The 18,436-nt window shown below is 38.1% G+C and overlaps 2 protein-coding genes and 1 non-coding gene across 17 annotated transcripts in view; 1 reads left to right on the top strand and 2 right to left on the bottom strand.

Moving 5' to 3' along the window:
* Window positions 1–1,766: 1,766 nt before the first annotated feature.
* On the bottom strand, window positions 1,767–15,678 carry HNRNPK (heterogeneous nuclear ribonucleoprotein K). Of its 11 annotated transcripts, none has more exons than XM_012543075.3 (17): window positions 15,524–15,676; window positions 13,033–13,111; window positions 12,839–12,922; window positions 12,089–12,186; window positions 11,540–11,596; window positions 10,009–10,052; window positions 9,019–9,091; window positions 8,401–8,472; window positions 7,782–7,895; window positions 7,333–7,461; window positions 6,144–6,451; window positions 5,982–6,036; window positions 5,397–5,501; window positions 4,976–4,991; window positions 4,813–4,895; window positions 3,838–4,007; window positions 1,767–3,023 (listed from the first exon to the last, which is right to left on the bottom strand). In XM_012543075.3, the coding sequence occupies exons 3-17, from the start codon at window positions 12,894–12,896 to the stop codon at window positions 2,993–2,995; spliced, it is 1,413 nt and encodes a 470-aa protein (XP_012398529.1). In that variant the 5' UTR covers window positions 12,897–12,922; window positions 13,033–13,111; window positions 15,524–15,676; the 3' UTR covers window positions 1,767–2,992. The 11 variants fall into 11 exon arrangements, with proteins under 11 accessions (XP_012398529.1, XP_012398531.1, XP_003761858.1 ...); XM_012543077.3 differs by having other exon boundaries at window positions 5,418–5,501; XM_003761810.4 differs by having other exon boundaries at window positions 1,767–3,083; window positions 15,524–15,673.
* Window positions 3,406–3,555, bottom strand: MIR7 (microRNA mir-7). The gene has a single exon (NR_105700.1). It is a non-coding gene; the product is annotated as a microRNA mir-7 (primary transcript).
* RMI1 (RecQ mediated genome instability 1) overlaps window positions 14,664–18,436 on the top strand; it is a 17,548-nt gene continuing 13,775 nt past the window's right edge. Inside the window, exon 1 of one of the 5 annotated variants that reach the window (XM_031945465.1) lies at window positions 14,664–14,772. The gene's annotated coding sequence lies outside the window, so the exon portion shown is untranslated. The other 4 variants (XM_031945463.1, XM_031945467.1, XM_031945464.1 and 1 more) reach the window with 4 other exon arrangements.

The following is an 18,436-nucleotide window of genomic DNA, read 5'->3' as shown; positions in this document are numbered from 1 at the left end:
AGAATCACAAGGGATGTCACTTTGTTGTCCACAAGAAGTCTAATGAAATCTGAATGTGACAGATGCAAGCTACATATGTCAAGTAAATGACACTTTCAGGCCTCCAACCCTTATTATAGCCTGAAGATTACAGATGAAAGTTATCTTTGACACCTTATCCTTCCTATATCAATCAGTTATCAAATACCGAGTCTACCTTTCAAATAGCTCTAGCAGCTTTCCATTTGTACTATACCTAATGTGTAATTCATTACCTGCTGCTACTGTAATACTTTACAGCCTCCTTTATAAACAAAATTTTTTTCTCTGTTGCCAGCATAATTTTCCTAAAGCACAATTCAAGTCACTTCAATCCTTCAGTAGCTTTGCATCGTCTACAAAATGAACAAATTTCTTTACATGGCATTTAGGCCTTTCATGATCTGGCCCCCAAGCTTACTTTTACTGTCTTACTTTCCCCTATTCTTCTCTTCAGCGGCAGCTATGTGGCTCAGTGCTGGGTCTGGAGTCAGGAAGAGAGGAGTTTTAATCTGGTTTCAGATTTATTATCTATGTGACCCTGGGGAAGTAGTCACTTTTTTGCCCATTTTTCAACAGTAAAATGAGAATGAAATGGCAAACTTGTCCATTATTCTTGTCACGGAAACCGATTGGACAGTAGCATCCACGTGATCAAGTTGGCCATGACTAAACAAAGGAACATATTCTCCTTTACCTAACCCATTCACTTAACTAAAAATTCCTAAACAAATACTTCTTATAGTTATATAGAACTTTGCTGTAGTTCTCTCCACGAATGGTCCTTTCCCTTAAAATCTATTTAATCTAGGGTCATACTTTTTCCTCCCTAAATCACCAAAATTTTTCCTCTAGTTCTAGATTGTAAACTCCTTAAAGTAAAAAGCAGAAAGTTTTAAGTGTCCTCCTTCAATGCTATTAATCTTTTATTTCACTTGTTCAACTCTGTGACCCACCTGGGGTTTTCATGGCAAAGATACTGGAATGGTTTGCCATTATTACCCCTTCTCCAGCTCATTTTAAAGGCGAGGAAACTGAAGCAAACAAAAGTGGCTTGTCCATAGTCATAGAGCTACTGTTTGAGGTTGGGATGGAACTCGGGTCATTCCGTTTCCAGGTCCCATGGACAATTCCACCCAATTTTGTCCCTCAATAGCAAGTTCTTTTATCATGCAACCAATATTTGACTTTTAGTTCCTATTGCCTAAAGGAGAAATGAACTTCAGGCATTGAGCCTGGAGTTTGGAGACCACTTGTCTTTCAACCCAGCCTCATTTACTAGTTGCGTCTCCCAAACAATTATTTAACCCACTTCCTTTAATCCACAAGAAAACGAAAAGGCAAGCCACTTTTTAGCCAAAAGTAACCTTATATAGCACTGGCATGATGTAGTTCCACCAGGTCAGATACTGAAACATGTTTCACATTAAATGGTTAATTACTTTGGGCTAGCTTAAATCTTATTTAGAAAGTGATCAAAGCAGAATTCTAGTCAAGACATTTTAAAAGGGAATCCTTCCCATACCTCACAAACCAAATAACATTTGGTTATAGTAAACACTATCTTTACCCTCCCCCCCCAAATATGTGTAATATATACTAGGAGTTATTTCAATCGTGCCAAGTTTCAGGACATTATTTATCTTTAAAATTACCATGGTCAACATGAATCATTAAAAATTGCTAACAAATGTGTGTAGCGTAAATGAGAAATTTCTTTAAAGAAATAAAGATTCAAAGAAACTTAGTAACAATGTCACTCATTCTCCAAACTGGGCACATCAAATCCAGCGTTGTGTGAGTTTATTTTTATTTGGAAGTGAAATTAGAACTTTAAACTATTAATACAAATGCCAAGATACTACACAAAACATCCACAGGTACTTTTTTTTTTATCACTTTTTGAATTGTTCACAAACATTTCCTACATAATCCAACATACAACAGAGAAATGGTACATCTTTCTTTTAAATCTGCATACAATGGAAAAACAAGTATATATATATATATTTTTACAAAGTTTAACTAGTAGACACCAGGCAAGTTGACAGTTTTTTTTTTAATAGTCTACAAGTGAGGAATTATCTAAAAATAATCAGAATTTATTCAGCTTCAGTCATTTTCATAACCAAGTGTTGTTATTCTGATTAGTAAAACTTGCTGCTAATCAGGCTTCAGGTGTGTATCTATACCAATGTATGGTACTGCTCCCAGCTTGGTTTTTCTTCACAATTACTAATATAGAAAATTGTGCTGCAAGTAGGGGCAAGCATTTGCAAAAAACAGCTTGTTGCATGAATGAATGTGGTGCAATTCCTTCCCAAGCAATGGACATTCAAGTCATCAAGTTGTCACCAGGACTATTTGCTTAATATGTGTCCAAGAAGATACGCCTATATCCACAGAGGAGCTGAAAATCAAACTTAGTGTTTAATTAGTGCTGCTTTTGTCTAGGGGTAAATATTTATCCATTTGAGATTTAATGTCTTAAAAAAAATGACCACCAAAAATAGGTTCACTAAATTTATTTTAAAAATCATAAAACGTTTCTTACAAAAGAGCATTACATTCTGCACACTGCTCTGAATGGATGCCAGGGACACGTGGACTATTGATACTCTTTCTCCCTTGTCCCACCCCCCCCCAAAAAATTACAGTGACCACAAAGCAAGGTGTTCACAATAGTTACAGGAGGGGAAAAAATTATTATTATTATTATTTTTTTTTTACCACCAACAATGAACAAAAATAAAATTCACTCTCTCTGCTGCTGTTTCAAAATTTCAATGTTAGTTTTGCGCGCCCTTCCCCCCCCACCCTGTTTGTAAGGAACTAAAACATTACATCTGGTGAACAGCAAAGATTTCACTACACCTCAAATGCAGAACACCTATGAAGCAGAGGAATGTTGGCTTTTTAAACAGAAGCAGATAAAAAAAAAAAGATGCAGGACTCCTTCAGTTCTTCACTAGTCTTAGAAAAACTTTCCAGAATACTGCTTCACACTATAAAAAAGAAAAAATATCTTGCATTAGAATCCTTCAACATCTGCATACTGCTTCACACTATAAAAGAAAAGAAAAAAAAATGCGAATTAGAATTTTTGTACAGAACATCTTGCATCAACATTAAAAAAAAGACAATAAATTTAATGCTAAATTAAAATGACAAACTTGTCAATTAAAATTTAAATGTAATTTAAATTTGAAAACAAGCAATTAAAATTAAAGACTAAAAAGTCCAACAGCAGAAAAATGCTTCTTAACAATAACAGACAGCATAGCAGGATTAAGAAAATGAAATTTTTAAAAGCTGTTAATATTTGGCAGGAAAGACAAAGAAATGCCAGGTGTGAAATGCTGCATTAACAGCACCAATGTTTTCAACTTATCCTGTAGAGGCATGGCCTGTGCCATATGGCAGACTGTGATTTGTTGTCGTTTTAGTTATCTAAAAACAACAAAATCACTAGTCTTCCACACAGAACTAGGCCAATATCCAATGAAATCTTCCATATTTTCTACAGGCTCTATATAATTTTATTACAAGTAGTTTTTGCAGCAGTTTTCACCAGAGAAATGAGAGGACTGCTTGGTTAAGGCTTCTTCCAGCAAGATTAGTATTGAGGGTGTCTTCATTTTAGTAAGAAAGCAGAAGAAAATGAAAGCAAACTACCAGGATGTTTAGAAGTTAGGTCCCCCAAAATAGATTTTGAGATACCATGGCTTCTAAAAGAAATATCAATTGAGGGGAAAAAAAAGCTTCAAGTTCTAGTATGTTAAAATGAAAAAAATAATTAAAAAATTAACTTCAACCTACCTGTTTTGCAGTAAATACTGTGCATTCTGTATCTGGTCCTGTGTTCCTGTAATGGTTATAATTCGATCCTCAGATCCTTCCAAAGGCTCATCAATTTTGATTGATGCTCCAGATTCATGACGTATTTGTTTGATTCGCTGACCACCTTTGCCAATAATAGATCCAGCCAACTGAAAAGTATGAAAACTTTGACAATTACAAATATATTCCTAATTCACATTTTAGACAGAATGCTATGCCTATTTTAGTAGCTTTAAAATATTAACTATACAACTTTTACCCAGAAATGTAAAAAGCTCAATCATTAATTAGTTAATTCTTTAAAGGGTTCTGAATCCAAGTCCATGAACTTGTTAACACTGCTAACAATTTCACTGTAACTGATTTCTTTGGTAATTCCATTTTCAGCATTTCACTGCTCTGAGGAGTGAGGAATCCAGGCTTCACCAGATTGCTAAAGGGGGGAGGGGGGAGGGGATGACTATGACACAAAATAGTTAAGCACTTCTGTAGCCAAATCTGTTTTTCATTTGCATTACTTCATCAGAAATCATACCCCAACTTTTTGGACATTATAAACTCACTTTCCCTCTAAATTATTGATCAGTCAAGTACAATTTAAAAGTACTAGAGTAAATGGGAATTAAGTTATCAATTTCAAATTAAAGATCAAGTAGCTTAACTGCACATCACAAAAAGGATTAAAATTAGGGAAGGGGGTCATCACTATTCTTGTGAGGTGACAATTATAGCATTTTACAATGGTCTCTAATTACGATTTTAATATTTACCATAATAATTGGGATACACAATTTTAAGTCATAATGCACAACTTTAAAGAGAAATTGAGCCAAAATAAAATTTTCATGCCCTTAAATGAAGCTCAAGTTAGTAAATTTAACCCGTTTTGTGAAATTGCTCTAGATTTCAGAATATTAAAAAACCAATCGAGTAACTAATACTGGAATTACTTACATCTTTGGGAATAGTTACTTGTGTTGTAATAATGGGTCCACCAAGATCACCGTATGAGCCACGGCCCCCTGCATAGGAATAATCTAATTTAAATCATAAGCATCTAGTTCTTTATGAAACAGGAATCTTTTTTTTTTAACTCAAGAAGGATAAAAACACTTACCATATCCAGAACCACCCTAAAGATTGTGGAAAGAGAAATGTAAAAAATTATTCCATAAAACTTGTACTTATATGAGCATCGGTTTTAAAAACAATTAAAACATTCATGCAATTTTTTGATTCAACATCCCAGGAAATAAAAATCTTTATTCTGTAACCCCCCCGCCCCCCAGCATTATTATATCAGGTTATTTCTAGTTAGTTTCAGAAGGATTCTACACCTTCAGGATATATATAAAACATTTTCTTGAGTTTTACTTCATTCCAACATTTACTAAAATAACAAGGATTCCCATTGTTTATTTCTATATGAAACAGAAACCCCACCCCTTGATAATTAAGTTCAAATCAGAAAACCACTACACACCCACACCAATCTATGATTCAAATAAAGTTTTAAGACTTAAAAAAAAATGTAATACCGTAAACTCATGGTACTCAACCTGTGGTTCATAAGCCATCTGCCATTCGGAAGGACTCCAAGTATCTATTGCAGAGTCCCAAGTCTCATCAGCACTAAAACCAACCTGTATTACAGTTAATATACAGTCTCAATTAATATCAACACACTATATCGATGAAACATTTCATTCCCATTAATGATGTCATAACTTGTGATTCATTCAACTTTTTACAGTACAGGGACTTTGGGGAAAAAGAATACACAATAGGAATTCTACATGGATGTGGTGCAGGAGAAAATTATTTAATGCTGCTTCTAGTGTAAGAAACACCATAATGCTTCACCATAGGTGATAAAAGTATGTGGAGTTGGGTAGGTATATTTTGACATTAGGATAAAAGAAAATTAGTTCCTCTAATCTTGGCTGTATAAATATCAAAAACATCTCAAATGCATTATAACAACGTGCCATCTAGTCTTTCCCCCAAATACCAAAGTTTACACTACTTGGAACATGAATTTCTTAATTAGCTTAAATTGCTACAAGGTTACTAGGATAAATATATGGCAAGGACAGTTTTATGTAACAAGTCAAAATTCCTACCATGCCATCATAACGGTCACCGGGTCTTCCTCTTCTGTCATAAGCCATAAGATCGCTGAAAGGAAAACAGATTGTGCTTGAGTTTCTTTTATAGAAAAATATTTTTGGCACTTAACCCCTGAAATACTATATAGACAGTATCTACACTAAAACACAACCTACCCTCCTCTAGGTGGTGGTGGTGGTGGAAGAGGAAGATTTCGAGCTCTGCTACCACCCCTGCCACCACGTCCAGGAGGAGGTGGTGGGGGTCCTCTGCGAGGGCTCATGTCATCATAATCTCTTCTGGATGGGGGCATAGGACGCCCACCACGGCCTGGGGGCATTCTGTCAAAGCCTCCCCTTCCCCGCATGGGAAATCCTACAGGGCGTCCTCGTCGATCATCAAACATCATTGTGAAACCACCATAGTCATAGGTTTCATCATAGAAATTGGGATCATAGGGTTGTGCACGTCCTTTGATAGGAGACTAAACCAAGGAGGAAAAAAAAAACCAACCTTAATATACAACACACATAAAGGAAAACCAAGAATCATATAATTAAATGTACTAAAAAATGCAGAGTTTCTAACTTGCTGGGCTGTTTGTGTATAATTCGTTTCTTTCAATGTCAATCTACTTAAAAAAAAAAATTTCCAGTAGTTACTTTCAAAGTTACTTCATGTTATTCTTCTAAGAATCCAATCTAAATTTAAATTCAACCCCACCATTGTCTGCTAAATTAATACTATACTATATAGTATTTATATATACTATATAAATTAATACTATACTATATAGTATACCGGAGATAAACCCCCACAACAAAATTTGTTAACTTTTATAATATTAGCAACTTGTTTAACATTCTCGATGAATCTAAAGCCAAGCAGAACTGAATGGACCATTATGGCTACAATGTACAAATACAAAGAATGAAGCCATAGCAAATTTCATTTTTGCATTAATAATGCTTAATACCTTATGTTGCTTAGCATTTCCCCCTTTTCTTTTGCATTATTTAAATGGTACCCCAATTATTCTCTCTCTCTTCCCCTATGTTCAAAACTGGGTAAATTTAGTCAAACTTAATTTGTTTATATTGTATGTTATGGGTTACAATTAGAAGGCAACATAATGACACTTTCTTCAATAGCTAGTCTAAACTTGTGGCTAAAGTTAAACAAAGGAAATCTTGAGTAACTTCTAGGTAAATAAAGATTGATTAGGGAAGTTATTAGTGAAAAGACACCATGTATGAAATATATGGTAAAAAAGAGTAACTTTTCTTTTAAATAGTCTACAGCTAACTGATGAACTAGCCATGACCTCTCCAAATTACATCTTAAAAAAAAGTTTTTTCTTTTTACCTCAGATATAAGATCCAGTATGATCTTGATGCACTCCACAACCCTATCAGGCTTTCCACCGATAAGAACAACTCGATCCGTGGAATGAGGACAGCATTCCTGGAAAAGCTTGATAGTTGTCTGAGTGTTCTGTAAGAGAAATTAAAAAAGTGAAATGCTTAATAAAAAGATATTTTAAATCAATTAACCTGGGCTTATTTGTAGTACTAACACACCTAGGGAGTTAGAGAGCTATGGTATAGCAGTGTCAAGGCCTGGACACACAGGAGCAATCTAGAGAAAATTTGACCATATTTATCCCAAAATTAGATTAGACAGAAATAATGGGGGGAGGAGGGAAATATAGGGAAAGGACAATCCCACTTCTTTAAATAAGATCTAAAACATTATTAAAACCATTTCTCTTTGATAAAGAGTAAGGGAAAAGGGGGGAAAAAAAGTGCCTTTACCTCTCGAAGTTCTTTGATTTTAGCACCTTTGACCCCAATAATTCCTCCTGCCAGACTCTGGTGAATCAACAGTCTCAACTCGCAGTCAAAGTCGCTTCCTTTATAGTGTTGATACTGCAGATGGAGATGTATAAAACTTTAGTGCAAAATAACAAAAAACTCCCCAAACACATCCATCTTTTATAAGCATAATCATAAAATACTGTTGCAGTGAACAACCTGAAGTTATATTTCAATAACTTTACCAGTTATGTGCTTATTATCCTCAATAGCCAGGCCCAAAAAGGACATTCTGCACCACCTTAAAAAACTATTTTTTTTTTCAGGTCCTGCAACACCATACCCACACTGCAGCCATTTAGCATGTCGCTGTTACCACAGAAATTATTAACAACATTCAAATAACACCATAATATAAATGACTGCAAAGCACTTTGCAAATGTAGTTAATTCCCACTGCAGCATGGAGCAGGGTCAACAGTGAGTTGTAAGACCATTCATATATCTTATTTTCAAGCATTTTCTCTAGAGACGGGAAAAGTACACTATGTTAAAATGAAATTGATCCTATGGGCCAGGCTCCATACTTCAGTGGGGGTTCAATGGCACTATGACATACATTTAAGCATTCCACAGCATCAGATTCGAGCGGGAGCTGGCTGGTTGCAGTGGGTGATGGCAACTGCAGGCCCTGAAAGTAGAAAAATAAGAGTAATAGGTTAAGTGTCTAATGTGATCAGGCTATTGTCGCATATATTGGTAAAGCTACTACAACATTTTAACTTAAATATATTATCTGGGACAAACTTCTTGCCTAACAACTATTTCTTTAAAAAACAAAACTTCCTCATATTTCTAGATAACCAGAAAATTGAAGATCTTGCAATAAACATTACCACCCTCCCAACCAGCCCATTCTAGCTAACTAAAATCTATTTCCACATCTCAACTAAAATGGAATTCTAAAGAAGCCTGCCTGTATTATTTAATAAAAGGGGACACATACAATAAGAATGTATACAAATGACATTCACTACAAGTCACCAGTCTTGATTGCTAATATCTATCACATTAGTGTTGTATATTATGCAGCCCTGGGCAATGATACCACAAACTATTTCACCCAAAGTACTAATATACTACTCTGTCAACTTTTCCCCACTGGCTTAGGGATAACCTGTTAAACTAATAATCCCCCTTACACTCCAAATACACAAATGAATAAAAATGAGCCTACCTCTTCCAAGGTAGGGATGATTTTCTTCAGAATTTCTCCAATTGTTTCAATATCTGCACTGATACTCAATATGCTGTCAAACATCAAATACCAGAGAGTACAAAAAAGGTGGAAAAGGAAAAATGAGTTTTGTGTTCATCATATAAAAGCAAATTTCACAGAAAAGTAACACGATTATTTAATATTCCCCATTTAAAGCAGTTTATTTACAGACTTTTCACATGCATTGGTTTTTTTTTTTTTTACGCCCAAAACAGACATGATAAAAGATCTTGCAGAGATAGAGATAGAAATAGAGATAGAGAGAGAGAGAGAGAGAGAGAGGAGAAAAGTAAGAGTATGGATTTTTGGAAGGGCTCAGATTAAGTGGGCAACAAATTGACCAGAACTGAAGCTGAAGTGAATGTTCCCCGCCACCACTAATTTAAGGATACCCTCAAACTATTACATTGGAAAAATTGGCACACCTTTTCATAGAAGTGGGGGAAAGGGACTATATGCAAGTGGTGAACATTATATTTGGAATAAAGTTATGAGACCAGTTAGAAATTAGATTACTAATGGGCTCTGCAAGAAAACAAATACAAATGCAAGACAAAACAAAGACAACACAAATGAGAAGTGAAGTAAAGTGAACCAGAGTTAGCGTTTCATCAGAAAAAATTATGAACAGGCAATGTTGGGAAGCAAGGTGGGCCACAAAGACAGAGAGCGAAAGACTATTTTTGAAACAATTTGATTTACAATGCAGCAAATATGCAACACTTGAAGCTGTGCTCCTTCCATCGAAATAAAATTAGTGGATCGTTTGGGTGGGCAACTCACGGTAAAAGTTCAGTGACAAAAAGACTTAATGGGGAAAATAAGACAGAAACTTGAAAAACAATACACCGTCTAAAGGGGATACTATTTAATTATATAAAAGGCAGGTAATAAAATACATTTCTCTCTTTCTAATCAGGCAGTGAGGCATAAACTGTTGGGACATACCGCTCGGGGCCACTGCTGTCTGGGACTGAAACACTGGCATTGTACTGCATTGGTCATTGGCGTTCGTGGATGTTGGCATTGGGCATGGGCATTCAATCAGAAGTTGTCAAGTATGGTACCCGTTTGGCAACGAGCACATTTTTGGGCATAGCCAACCAGGGTTTTCACATGGGCGTTCAGGGGCGGATGGGCCAACGTCATGGTGGGCAACGCAGGGGTAAGTCGATCCAGTACATGGGCAACGGAGATATATGGCCAAAAAAACAAGGAGAGGGAAAAGGGGGAAAAGCAATAAATTTTAATTTAATACAAACTATACTCATTACTCTCAATTAATGAAACAAGCTTAAGTTGTTCTGAAGACTAACACAATAATGGACTGCTCTACATCTGACTGCCTTAACATTTAAGGATCTTAAAATGATGGTTCTAACTAATTACTTTTTACAAACGTTGTTTCAGTAGCAGGCTGGCTCATGAGGGTAGACACAAAACCTGTCATGACTTGTTTTATTGAAGTCTTGAGGAAATGGGGAAATTAATAACCCAGATAATGATAGACAACATCTGGATTAAGAGGAGAGATGTTTATTTAAGGAAAAAAAGTAAAACAAAAACTCCACACCACCAAAAATCCTGGCTATTAAAAAGTTTGGTTTTTGGATGTTTGAGACTTATTTCTGGGTCCTAGTAGGCAAGTTTGAAACTTTTAAACAATTTTTCAAGTTCAGTTTACAGTAATCAAGAGGAACATACAAAGATCTGCGACCGAAAAGAGAAACGAAATACTGTCAGATAAGTGTTCAACACAAAGTCATAATTGCCTTAATTTTAGCAAGATGTTAAATATAAGGGCGTAGACTGAGAAATAATTTAGGCGCTTTGGTGTAGTCAAGTCCTATAAATACACACTTCTGGGAGATGCCATATCAAATGTGTCTAATCACAAGAGTCAACCCACTATAAAATTTGAACACGCAAGTCATAGCCATTGACAAATTGCTTCCCAATTATAAAGTTCCTACACTAACTTATACCCATATTTAAACCATGCAATTTCTTTAACATTAATGTTTTTGTGCTTCATGTGCAAGCTGTTAAAGAACAGATGGACAGTTTTTATCAAAGGAATTTTTTAAAAAAATCATCGGGTTAAATCAGCCACCTGCAATGGTTTTCAGTAATACTGTAATTGATTCACACATATGGGAAATGGTGCAATTAAAGGTTTTTAAGTTTTGCAAATATTTCTCATTAAGATGTTATCCTGCTTGAAGTGTATAATTTAGTGGAATCCTGTTAGATAGTGAAGAGGTTTAATATAAACCTCCTCCCACACAACTCAATCTGGGTTTTAATTGTAACAGGAATGGCAATACTTGTAGTCTTTTTAGAATATATATGTTAAAAAAAATCATTACAAATGGCTTGTACCTAGACTATTAAATGAAGTCTGATTGAAATTTTAAAATTTCTAGCAACATGTAAACAGAAGCTGACCAAATAGTAGTTTGAAGTCTTGAATACTTACGTCTGTACGAAGAGCTTTGATATTTTTGCCTCCTTTCCCAATCACTGCTCCAGCATTCTAGGAGGGAAAAATACAAAGGAAGTTTTAATTTTAGATTTGCAGTACGAAAATGAATGAAGCTCTTTTTTAAAACTCCATTAAAAAAAATTTAGGATAGCAAAATTTTCACTGGCCTCAAAACCACTTAGCCAAGCATTACATAAATAAAACAGTACACACAAAAGCCAATTTTTTCTCATGTCTCATTTGTGCTTTCCTTTTTAAAAAAGACAACCTTCCCCAATAAATAAATTCAGGAAAAGATTTCTTCATTTCCCATGTAAAGATTTCAACACAACTTTGAGAACAGTAACTACATATGGCTGAATAAAAATTAAGATAGCAATTTCTGCTCCTGGTAAATTTTCTAATTGCCAAAATAAAAAACTTATTGCCTCTGGACCCAAAGTTAACTTCATTAGATAAGAACTGAATTTTTTTTTTTTAAAAGAAATTCAATTTTGACAACACTTTAGTCATATTTTAGCCAATTTTAAATGCAATTCATACCTTGCTTTGAAGCAAAATGCGCAGTTCAACCATCTCGTCAGTGTTTCTAGATCTTTTAAAGGCCTGCTCCTCCTCCATATCTTCAGCAGGGCGTTTACCTAAAAATTAAAGGTGTTTTGAATTAAAAAGAATGTCTTATTCTCTTAATCAACAATGTTATCCTTTCCTTAACTCTGGTTCATTTGGAGGATTACTGACACTTTCACCAAGTTAGAATAATCCTGAAGCTGAAGTTACTAGTAAAGGGTAACTTCTATTCAGATAAAAGTATTTGTTGCTAATTGCAAGTGTTACCTAAAGGCTACAAATACTGTTACATTCTTTTTTGAAGTCTGTTTCAGATCAAATATTTTTCTCAAAAAGTCTAGTATCAGGCACAGCATGCACTGTGACAAAATAGCCTTGAATAGATCTTTAAAAAGTAAAAGTCCTAATACATAGATTAAAAAACAACTTATTTGTATATAGAATATACTTATTGGAAAAGGCTATAAAAAGCCAGCATTTGTTACAAAAATATTTAAATTCTATTTACAAAAGCAAAATCTTAAAAAGGCATCAAAGGGAGCACTAAATAGAAGTAAAAATTAACAGCTATGGCTAAATGTTTCCAATGACAACACTGGCTATTTAATGACTATAGAATGAAAAAGGTACCAAAGTTTCTACAGTGTTATGATGTTGCCACTTTCCCTTAAAATCCACACCATATTTCTACTAATTGGGAAAAAAACACCAAATTTTACTCACCAAATTCACCATTAGTTTCAGTATTGGGGAAGGTTTCTTCTGGTTGCTCAGTCTCCATTTTCTCAGATTAAATGGGTAGACAATCTGTCAAAGAATAAACAAGCTAGTACATCTGGTTCATTGGAAAATAGGCTGTGTATGTATATCTTGCTAAACTGAGCAAGCAAAGAAATGACTCTGCTTCTAGAACGTACCAGTATTATATATCCTTGCAGGGCAGAACTGAAGTGTTCTGGGCGGGATCAACAACTGACACCCTAGCGCTGCAGTAGCCTATAAAAATCAACATAAATCAGTTTTGATTTTTTTCTATTACTGAATACTAATTCTGACGTCAAATTTAAAGTAAATCTCAATCTTCCTATTTTTGTAACTTGCTTAGCCAGGACCTTAAACAAATTCTAAAAAGGAAAATCAATATTAATTCTAAGTTGGTTGATGTATTTTGATGGTTTTTTTTTTTTGAGGAAAAAGGCTGTTTCTTTTTAATGCTAAATGGGAATGGTATTGATATTTCGGAACACTTCATATAAATACTAAAGTTTTAAATTCTTAAGCTACAATTTAACTCTACTAGAACCTTCTGGGGATGCTATATGCAGTGCGGAAGAATTGTGGATAATTCTTCCATTTTGCTTTCTTTATACTATAAACTTGCTGTCTTGCTAAAACTTAAACCTCATCCAGACCCTAGTACCTTTGAAACTGTTGAATTTAATATTTACACCCTTTTCTACTTAATCATATGAAAATTTGATAACTTCAAAATGTTAAAAAAAACTTAAAAGGCAGCAGTTAGAATGCTATCACTTAACTTGATTCCAATTTACCCCAGAGGGAACATATTAACCAGGTCAAACTTATAGTGAATATCCTAAGCCTGGTTGCAGGAGCTACTAAAAAACGTGGTACTATTGTATCATATTCACTCAAGCCCCCCCCCATCCCTAACACATCCATCACTAGACTAAGACAAAGCAGAAACAAGGTAAAGGTGTAGTCATTTTTAAACATTTAACAACTTGAATCAGGCATAATGATCCAAGATAACGTAATGGCAAAGAATTAAGCATAGGTATCCTGACTGGTTTCCTTTGGGCTACATAATACTTCACATAAACCTACTGAGATTAACACAAGTATTTAAACTTTAATTCCACGGGAGAAGCTTCTTTAACAGCATCTCGTGCCGCGGTTTAGAGCGCGGATTTTCTGGTACAGTCTAACCCTTACAAAGAGGAGACCACAGAAAAGACAGCAGGAGACGCCCTCGATTCTGACTGGCAGAAAGGCCGACACGTGGCCCGTTGAGCCGAGATGCGGCTAATCGGTCCGGTATAGGATAGGGTTAAAAATCCGCCAGCGTTAATAATTCATTTTTTGGTAGCAATTATCCCTACAGAACGTTTACTCCCTTCTCTGCATCTAAGAAGATGGTCTAGGATTAAGAATGGAGAAAAATAACTAGTTGGGCGAGGTTCGTAGAGATATGTAAAGCGGCCGCTGCCCATCCTAAGGCCTTTCTCTTTGCCGAGCTACCTCGAAATTTCGGCTTAAGTGGTTCGCCAGTCCCCTATCAAAGATTTCTATTCTTCTCCGAAAGCCGACCGACACAAGGGTGGCGCGAAATACCCCAAGAATCAATAATTGAAAAAAGGGGGAAAGGACGTAGCAGAAACGCAGGGCCTCTTTCCTCACCAGAATCCGACGGGAAATGGCGGCCTCTGTAATGGCGCCTACGTGCTACTAGGCGGAGGCCCCTCCCCCCACTCACCACGCGGTCAGGAGGACTTCATCCCCCGCCCTCCCCTCCCCCCCTACTTCTCCCCCTCCCGCCACAGCGGGAGAGACAAAGCAGCGGAGCCACAATCTAACAGTTATTATAATCTTGCGCCCCCCACTCGTACCGCCGGCTCCGATGAAGCAAAAACGCGGTAAGCACCCACACAAAGGCGCCAATGTCGCCAAGATATCAAGGTCTCTGGGTCTCCTTCCAACCCTCGCAGGATTCTGTCCCCTTTCGCCACCCTCCAACAACCCCCACCGTCAAGGCCCCGATAACAGTGAAAGGCTCCTCTCATCATTCTGGGGCATGTCTCCTAAATTCCCGGGGGAAATTTAGCATTATGATCCTATGAGAGCGGAATCAGGGAAATGGCGGAGGTTGGGGGGGAGGGGAACACAAGACAACGTTCTCCAAAGAGGTTTGCCAACCCCCGGGCATGCGGAGAGATCCTGAAGGGGGACCTTTGCGAGGAGTGTGGAGACCCAGACCCTATCCCCTCGCGACGCTTTCCCCAGCCCAGGTCCTTACCGCACGAGGCTGCCTTCTCTTCTACGCCGCCGCTGCCCCAGTCGGTCCGAGCTAAACAGAGAGCGAGCGCAGGCCCCCACTCCCCTCCCCCACTGCCTGCGCTCCCCCTTCTACCTCCCTTCCCCTCCACCACCATCCCTCATTGGCTACTCAGCCTTCAGCGGTGGCGCGAGGCCGATGTGATTGGCCCAAGGCGCTGTCAATCTCAACACAGGAGGAGGCGGAGGCCCCGCCTTCCGCCGGCGCCTCCCTTCAGGCTGAAAGGCCGCTCCGGCCCTAAAAATCCTGGTTAGAAAGGCTCCCGAAAAGCTTTAAGTATATCAGTGCCGTACCCGAACCCACAATGCAGAGACCCCAGTAACTCCCATTACCTGTAGGTTTAAGAGCAAGCAAAATGCCAGCCGACAGAGGTCGATGCCGTAGAGAAACAGAGGATAATGGCGTCTGCAGTGCTGTCGCCTCGAGCGCCCTCCTCCTTCTCTCGCTCTCACACACTAGCCCAGACGGGCCGGCATCTCGCGAGATCTAAAGGATCTCTCGCTTGCTAGCTCGCGCGCGGGGGTGGCAAAGGAACAGGGCGTAGGGGGAGGGGCGCCTCTGCCGCGTGAGCTTGCAATTTGGGGGAGTTACAGCCGGGGCGGGGGGGAGGGGAGGAGAGATGGGGTGGGTGCGCGCGGGAGTGCTCGTTCGTTTGCTCGCTCCCGAGTGTGGCGGGTAGCGAGACGAATAGGGCGCGAAACGGGAAGAGAGGAAAAAAGGGGTTAGGGCGCGCGGGGCGGCGGCTAGTATTGTGGTTCGGTGCGGCGGGGAGACGTAAACCGAGCTGCCGCCCGGGGTGTGGGGCAGCGCGACGGGGGGGCGGGGACGGCAGGGCCGAGGCCGAGGCTCCACTCTTCTCGCCTCGCTCTCCTCCCTTTCTTGCCTAGCTGGGGCCTCGGGCTGCGCAGTGGAGGAGGGTAAGTGTGCGCGCGAAGGGCCCGCACTGCCCGCCCCTCCTGCTCGGGCAGCTCTGCCTCCGGGTCGGCGCGGGGGAGGGAGTCCTGGGTTCTGGGAGCTCTGAGCTCGGGGCCCGTTTTGGGGAGAGGCCGCGGGGTGCGCCGGGCCCTGCCCTCGCCTCGCCCAAGTTAGAGAGGAAGCTGCCTCAGGCTTTGAAAAAACTGCTGATGCTTGCTAGAAAAGACCCCGAAAATTCGTTCGCCTCTCTCGTGGCGTGTCCCCCCGGGCCGGGCGGGCCTCGAGCTGTAGGGGAAACGTTGTCCTTTGAGGGTGCTAGGCGGAAGAAGCCGCCTGTGCACCGCCGACTCTGAACCCTGTTTGAGACCTGGAGCATTTCAAAGACAAAATAAAATACACATGAGCACAAAGGAAATAAAAGGGAGTGAAAATACGCGTCATTTTTTCACGTCACCCCCAGTTCTGAATCCCTTGCCTTTAAAGGATGAGCTGAGCCCAAGGTACATTTACTAAAGGTACTGAAAGCCCTAGGAAACCTGACCTTTAATTTTTCTCACCATTCCTTGCAGGGATTGTGTGATTGTTGGAGCGCTGCTTCAGTCTATTCTATTTTAACCATTTGCATTTAAGATGCAATTATGCACCTCTGTAATCATTTCCTGAGGCACCGGGCCACCTTGGGAGTATGTTCTTGTTGAAGTTCCTACCTGGTCTTTATAATTCATTTTAACAAAATATTTTGGACGCCATTTATCCTGTTGTAGTGCCCAAATTCTATCTCGAGGATTAAATATGTGCGTGGCAAATATTTTTCCCAACTAATCACTTCAAATGTAATTAGATAGCTCAGGATGTTATAAAAACATGCTAACCAAAACATATTTATGTTTTTTGACATGGTAATGTGCTGGAGAACTCTAATAAACTTTAATCTTTTAAATATTCTTCAATCGAATAAAAGCACACAGTGATTAAACCTCACAAAAAAAAGGGCAACTGTTAGGAATTCACATTTTAAGTTAATTTTGCTTTTTCTCAAACCAGTGGACAGTGTGTTTTTGAGAGTTTTAAGTGGGAAGCACTGCTTGGAACACTGGGCAAAAATATTTTATGTGCACCTAAATTGATGAAGGTTCAGTTTTGTATTTGTCTTGTAAACAAGGCTTTAAATTTAATGTGATTAAAAAAGCGAAATTTCCAATCAATAGGCTGCTTTTCCCCTTATTTTTTTCTGGTTGGACAATCTAACTTTATGACCCCCAAACATAAATATATGTATTGACTGGTGGTCTAATATAGGTGGTCCAGTTAAGAGTCCTGGACCCAGATTTGGAAGACCAGTGTGATTGAGTTGTTGGTAATTGGCAAGTCGCTTAAGTTCTCTCACTCCTCATTTCCTCATTGTTGGATTTCTTAATTCACAGGAGTATTGTGAGGAAAACATTTTATAAACTTTAAGGCACTATGATCTGGGTCCCTCCCATTTCCTACTATTTGTGATTCTATTGTATGAATAAATGTGAGTTAAAAAAAAAAAGTTGATGCCCCTCATTCGATAAGAGTAGAACATCTTTAGTAGTAAATCTTGGACTTGGAGTTGGGAGACTTTAGTTTGAATCTCTGCCATGACACACTGGCCACTTATGCTATCACAGGCAAGTCCTTTAGCTCCTCTGAATCGAAGTTTCTTAATTTGCAAAATGGAAGGAACAAAAATATGTATTCCAGTCTCTTAATGCTTCAAATCCTTTGTAAGCTTTCAGGTACTGTGTAAATATAGATGTTATTCCAGTAGTAGTGAAGAATTTCTGTAGATTTTATTTGTACACTTTAATTGACATATGTATGTGTGTGTATGAGATTTTTTTGGAAATGCATGCCAAATACCAATTACATTCTCTGTTCTTGTAACCTTCATTTACCTTCATCTTTTACCTAGCTGGTAAAAAATGTGACAAAGGACAAGGTAAAGGAAACCATGATATTCGAAGAATTTTGTGAAGCACTAAAATGCCAAGAAAATAGTGGTGGAAAAGTGTGTGACTAAATATTTAGTATTTGCTATAGATTAAAAATCATGCCATGTATTATGCAGAGATTATATGATTTTGTGAGATTCTGTCTTTATCCTTGAGTACACTGCCTATTTTATCAAGATAAAATGTGAAATGAAGGTAATTTGATTATTTATGAATGTTTGATACATATTTTAAGATATAAATTATTATCCTGGTCTTTACCCCTTTAAGCATGGGCCTGTACTTCTTATTAAAGGTGGATATTGATATCGGAGGTTCAAACCTTGAGGAACTCGCTTCTCTTTTCTAGGT

The sequence above is a fragment of the Sarcophilus harrisii genome, chromosome 1 (assembly GCF_902635505.1).
Source record: "Sarcophilus harrisii chromosome 1, mSarHar1.11, whole genome shotgun sequence".
Lineage (NCBI taxonomy): Eukaryota > Metazoa > Chordata > Mammalia > Dasyuromorphia > Dasyuridae > Sarcophilus > Sarcophilus harrisii.
This window is presented reverse-complemented; position numbering and strand designations above follow the sequence as displayed.